Below are 5,904 nucleotides of genomic sequence, written 5' to 3' on the forward strand. Positions count from 1 at the left end.
TCTCAGAGCCTCAATGCTAGACCTGTGACAGCTGCAGTTTCTAAAACGCACACTGCAAATTTCTGGGGGCCGCATGCTGGCTCCACGGCAGCCGCGGCCAGTTTGCTGCGCTGGGTCTGGCGGGCCTTGCTCCGCTCCTTTCTACCCTCCCCTAACCCACAAGCAGCCCGAGCAGCGAGCAGCGGCATGTGGCAATCGCTCATCTCCTTGACCCCTTCCTCTGCTTGCTGAGTGATGGCTTTGTTATCTCCTTGTGATGAAGCATAGCCTTCAGCTGGGGGCATTTAAGATGCAGCGCACACAGCCCAGGCCACAGCTGCAGGACCTGGGGGTGGACCTTGAAGAGTTCATAAGGATGAAGCAGCCGCCCTCGAGAGAGCAGAGGCAGTGGCGGCGGCGGCGGCGGCGGCACGGTCACACGGTCACACAGTCACACCTGCCAGCAAACAATGCTGCTAGTGACGTTCAAGCTGTGTGCTGGGAGCTCCTACAGACACATGCGCAACATGAAGGGTGAGATCCCTGGGGTGGGGACCCAGCTCCCCAACTGTACAGCTTAGTCGGGGAAGGGATGGATAGGGTGTCAGGCCAGCCAGGTTCTCATCCCAGGTGGGTGGAACCTAGGCAACTCTCTTCCCTTCAGACCGTCTTCGGTAGAAGGAGAAGTTAGTCTTGACTTTTTTTTCCCCCTTAAGATTTATTTACTTATTTACTTGAAAGGCAGAGTTACAGAAAGAGGGAGAGAGATCAATGTTCCATCTGCTGGTTCACCCCCCAGGTGGCTGCAATGACCAGGGTTGGGCCAAACCGAAGCTGGGACTCCTTCCAGATTTCCCTCATGGGTGTGGGGGGCCTGAGCACTCGAGTCACTTTCTGCTGCCTTTCAGGACCATTAGCAGGGAGCGGGATCAGAAACAGAGCAAGTGGGCTTTGAACCGGCGCTCATGGGATGCCTGCATCACAGGCAGTGGCTGCACTGGCTGCGCCCCAATGCTGGCCCCAGGGGAGACTTACCCTTGTGCAGTCAGGAAGAGACAGAAACCAGGCACTCCACACCCAGCTTAGTTCTGCTGCTGCCATGGAAGGGTGCACAGAGCAACCTGGATGAGTCTGTCCCAGGGGTGCTGGGTTGAACCAGCCACCGCTGAGCCAGAAGCCACGCTTGAAGACCCACAGGTGGCAGCAGGCACTACAATGCTGGCCCCATCTTTCTTAAGACTTCTTTATTCGAAAGGCAGAGTGACACAGATCTTCTGTCTGCTGGTTCAATCCCCAAATGGTCTCAACAGCTGGGGCTGTGTCTGCCCAAAGCCAGGAGCCCAGAAGTCCACCCGGGTCTCCCACATTAGTGTTAGGGACTCAAATACTGGAGCCATCATCTGCTCCCTCCCAGGTGCATTAGCAGGGAGCAGGATGGGAAGCTGAGTAGCCACAACTTGAACTGCGCTCCGATATGGGATGAGGGCAATGGCTCAACCCACAGCCCCACCATGCCAGCCCGCGGGGATGGGTTTCTTTTACTCGCTTTTTGCAGCAGGCTCTGTCTGGTTGCTGGAATGACACTGCCACGCCCTCCAGGGACAGAAACTCCAGCAGGGTCTGGCACAGACGCTGCGGGCAGGATCAGGCTTGATCGCCCCAGACAAAGGCTGTGCACCACTAGGGCCCTGCAGGCAGCCTGCTGAAGCCTAACAGGCCCTGAATTGGGAGCCGGGGACCTGGCATTCCTAGGTCTCCTAGGAATCTGTGTCCCTAGGCAATTGGTGATTCCAGGCCGGTTCTCTCTCTGTAACCCTCGGTGGCAATAATGGCTTCTCTGCCTCCCCGCAGGGCTGAGGCAACAGGCAGTGCTGGCCATTGGTCAGGAGCTGAACTGGAGGGCACTGGGGGGCCCCACCTCCAACACACAGATCAGCCAGGTGCGGCGTCGGAGCTCTCTGCTTGGTAAGTGCTTGGGGCCATTGGAGGGGGTGGACACTCTGGCTCTCCTGCCCTTTGTCATTTAATTTTGCAAGTCCCTTCCCATCTGGGAGTCCCTGCCCTGTCTACCTTCACCGGCAGGCTCAGCCCTATGGCTTTGGTCTTGGCTCTCCAGAGTCATGATCAGGTTCAGAGATCAGAGCGGTGACAATTGGGGGCAGGCCAGGGGCGTGGGAGGACGCTGTAGCTCTCCTTGGCTGTACATCCAGGTTCTTGGCTGGTAGAGACTCTACAGTGACCAGGAGCTGGCCTACATCCAGCAGGGTGAGGAGGCCCTGCAGAAGGCCCTGGGCATCCTCGGCAACCAGGGCTGGAAGGAGGAGAACCGGCAGGTAGGGAAGGCGTGGGCAGAAAGCTGCCGGTCCCCAGTGTGCCCTCGCTGTGCACAGGGCCAGTGGGGCTGCTGTGCTCCTGGGACTGCCGGCCTTGCTCGGCCTCCACTGGGCAGCAGGTGGCTTAGAGGACTCCCCTTGTCCACAGAGGCCCTTGGTTACTCCACCCCACCCCCACGAGACATCTTGGCAACTCTTCAAGAAATCCTGTTTGCATCCTTTGCTAACATACCAAGGATGAGGAGCCTTCAAAGTGAATGGAAAAACGCCCCTTATGAAAAAGCCACAGGTGGATTGCAAAATTCTTTGCACCAACACATACATCTTTTGATTCCATTTCCCCACAAGCTTGCTGAAGTCTCCTCTCACACGGCATACATTCGGCAGGTGGCGCGAGGGGGACTCTGTGAGTCAGAGCCCTCATCACGCTACGTTAGAACACGCACAGAGCTGCGCGCTTGGTCTGTGCTGTTGTGCCGGCCTCGCGGCTGAGCTTGTGGGACTGGACGGGAACACACAGGCGGCCCAGCGCCCTCCTGGGCTCTCTGCTCCTGGGAGCTGCAGCCTCACCAGACGCAGTGGTTCTGCCACCACAGACCTTAGTGGCTTTATCCTCAGCCAAAAGCTCAAGTGCTCCATTGCCCCAAAGTTCAGGTAAAATTTCTCTTAAGTTTGCAGAGCAGAGGAGTTAACAGACTACAGTTTGGGAGTCAAGAGACCTGGGATGTGGGCCCAGCACTGCTCTCAGCCTGGGATCCTCACTGACCTCTTCTGGCCTCATGTCCTGGTGTGAAGTGAGGCATGGAACAAAATCAAACCTCTACCATCTCAAAGAAATACCTGGTTGTAGACCAGCTGTCTCTCCCTCTCTTCATCCTGAAGTCAGGGCAGGGTCCTCTCAGGTGGTCCAGCGCGGGCCACCAACATTCACCCAGAAAAAAGGGTCTGAGGCGGGTGGGCAGGTTCCCCTCACTGGTCCTGTGCAGCCACGGCTACCTGCCTATCGTCATCAGCTGGAGCTCCTGTGTCCTCTTCCCTTCCCTCTGGTGCCTGGTCCTGCCCGTGAGACCTTGGCTAGCAGTGTCGTTGTCCCTGACAGGCGAACGGGGACAAGGTGCTGAGCAAAGTGGTGCTTGTGGCTCCCAGGTCCTGCAGAAGATTGGGAAGGACACGGTCATCACACACGTGCTGGCCGCAGAGGCAGCAGGGAACCTCGTGGGGCCCCGTGACTTTGTGAGCGTGTGCTGTGCCAGGCGCCGGGGCTCCATCTGCATGCTGGCTGGCACGGCCACACACTTCGGGGAGATGCCCGAGCAGAAAGGCGTCACCAGGTAATGCTGGCAGCAGGTTTTAAACCCCACCCCACCCACCTGTAACTCTAACACGGGCTGGTGGGCACGCACCAAGTGTGCAACAGTCTCCACCCTCAGCTGCTGCTACTGCTGCTGCTTTTTAAGACTTATTTATTTGAAAGGCAGAGTTACAGAGAGGCAGAGGCAGAGAGAGAGAGACAGAGAGCGAAGTCTTCCACCCACTGGTTCACTCCCACAATGGCTGGAGCTGTGCTGATCCAGAGCCAGGAGCCAGGAGCCTCCTCCTGGTCTCCTACACGGGTGTAGGGTCCCAAGGACTTGGGCCATCTTCCACTGCTTTCCTAGGCCACAGCAGCTGGATTGGAAGTGGAGCAGGCAGGACTTGTACTGGCGCCCATATGGGATGACGGCACTGCAAGCAGCAGCTTTACCTGCTAGGCCAGCGCCAGCTCCTGCCCTGTTTCTTAAGAGAATCTCATTTTCCAAAGTCAGAGCGTGCCAGACAAGATGACCTCACTTTGATAACCAACCAGTTTGTCCTGAGCCTCCCAGAAAGTTCAAGAACCTTAAGCATTTCCTGAAGCAAAGGGCAGGGCTGATGTTCAGGCCGCATGCTGAGGGCAGTGGTACTGATGATCAAAATGTTAAATAATCTTCGCCACCGAGAAGGGGCCTGGGTACCACCCTGGATCCATCCATCCCCAACCTCCCTGTGACCCAGCAACCGAAGGGCCCGAGGGGACTCCAGGCTCCACTCCTGGCTGCAGCCACATTTATTCTGAGCTGGTCACCATGACAACTGTGAAATACTTCCCTTACCTGATGTAACTTAGGGAGTGGACAAGGTGTGCCAAGAATGTGGGTAACTTGATTCCTGGTGAGGCATCTCTGAGCTGCCCTCCTGACCTGCCTTCTCTTCGTTTGCCAGAGCCGAGCAGGGTCCCACTTGCATGGTGTTTCATCCCCTGGCCGGAAGTCCCTCCAAGACCAAACTCACTTGACTGCTCAGTATGGACCTCAAGGTGAGGGGCATGGGAAGTGGCTCAGGGGTCGGTCTGGTGAGAAAAAATAGGCTCTTCCCCCACTCACAGGGAACACCACCACAGGCCGTTGGGTGGGAAAGGAACGTGAGTGATGGCCTAGTTGCTGTTCTACAAATGGCTTGCAATGGTTCCCTCTTACCTCTCAAATCAAATTTCAACTCTGTAGCTACCATTTTAGAAAGAAAGAAACTTGGTGTGAGAAAGGTCATGTGACCTGCTCAAGGTCTTGGTGCTGGGAAGACAGGGCTGGACTGTGTCTTGAAAGCAAATCCTTGGCTGGCGCGCCGTGGCTCACTAGGCTAATCCTCCGCCTGCGGCACTGGCACCTTGGTTTCTAGTCCCGGTCGGGGCACTGGTTCTGTCCCAGTTGCTCTTCTTCCTGGGAGTGCAGTGGAGGATGGCCCAAGTGCTTGGGCCCTGTATCCGAATGGGAGACCAGGAGAGGCACCTGGCTCCTGGCTTCGGATCGGTGCAGCGCGCCAGCCGCAACGCACCGGCCGTAGCAGCCATTTGGGAGGTAAACCAATGGAAAAAGGAAGACCTTTCTGTCTCTCTAACTCTGCCTGTAAAAAAAAAAAAAAGGGCAGCCAATCCTGTCGTGACATGCAGTCAGTCCTCTGGCCAGGCAGTCCATGTTTGTGATAGGGCACGGTGTTAAGAGTGCCAACTTCTATCTTCTGCAGGGGTGGCTGCCAAAGACCATCATCAACCAGGTCCTATCTCAGACCCAGGTGGACTTTGCCAACCACCTGCGCAAGCACCTGGAGTCCAGCTCTGCCTCTAAAGCCAGGTGTTGAAGACCAGCTCACTGCTCCCAGCTGTGCCACACCTCATGGCTTGCGCACGCACCAGAGACCCCTGCTGCCAGGCAGCAGGCCCGTCCAGGATCTCAGCTGATGGCAGTGGGACGATAGTGTGTAGAGATGACAGAGGGATTCAGACTGGTCCAAGTTTAGTAGCAAGAAAAATCAGGGATGGGCCTCTGAGGTGGAGGAAGCCTTATGATTTCATTCAACCACAAGCTGTGAATGAGGGCCAAGGTTACTAAAATATTTGTAAAACTTTTTTCCCCTGGGTACTTACCTGATAGTATCTTAAAAATGCTAGTGGCTGATATGGGTGTGGTGATGCTAGGGACAGGGGCTGAGCACTCCTGCTTTATGGGCTCATGAGTTCCCATTCCCTGGCAGGGAGCAGCAACCCTCTACTCTCCCATCACACGCATATAGCCAACCC

General features: G+C 56.4%; 1 protein-coding gene across 1 annotated transcript; it reads left to right on the forward strand.

The window, feature by feature from the left end:
* Window positions 1-3,113: 3,113 nt before the first annotated feature.
* Window positions 3,114-5,373, forward strand: LOC138850722 (steroidogenic acute regulatory protein, mitochondrial-like). Its single transcript, XM_070079225.1, has 3 exons — window positions 3,114-3,643; window positions 4,554-4,647; window positions 5,352-5,373. Exons 1-2 carry the CDS (start codon window positions 3,114-3,116, stop codon window positions 4,624-4,626), a joined length of 603 nt encoding a protein of 200 aa, XP_069935326.1. The 3' UTR covers window positions 4,627-4,647; window positions 5,352-5,373.
* Window positions 5,374-5,904: the final 531 nt, after the last annotated feature.

The sequence above is a fragment of the Oryctolagus cuniculus genome, chromosome 1 (genome assembly GCF_964237555.1).
Source record: "Oryctolagus cuniculus chromosome 1, mOryCun1.1, whole genome shotgun sequence".
Taxonomy (NCBI): domain Eukaryota; kingdom Metazoa; phylum Chordata; class Mammalia; order Lagomorpha; family Leporidae; genus Oryctolagus; species Oryctolagus cuniculus.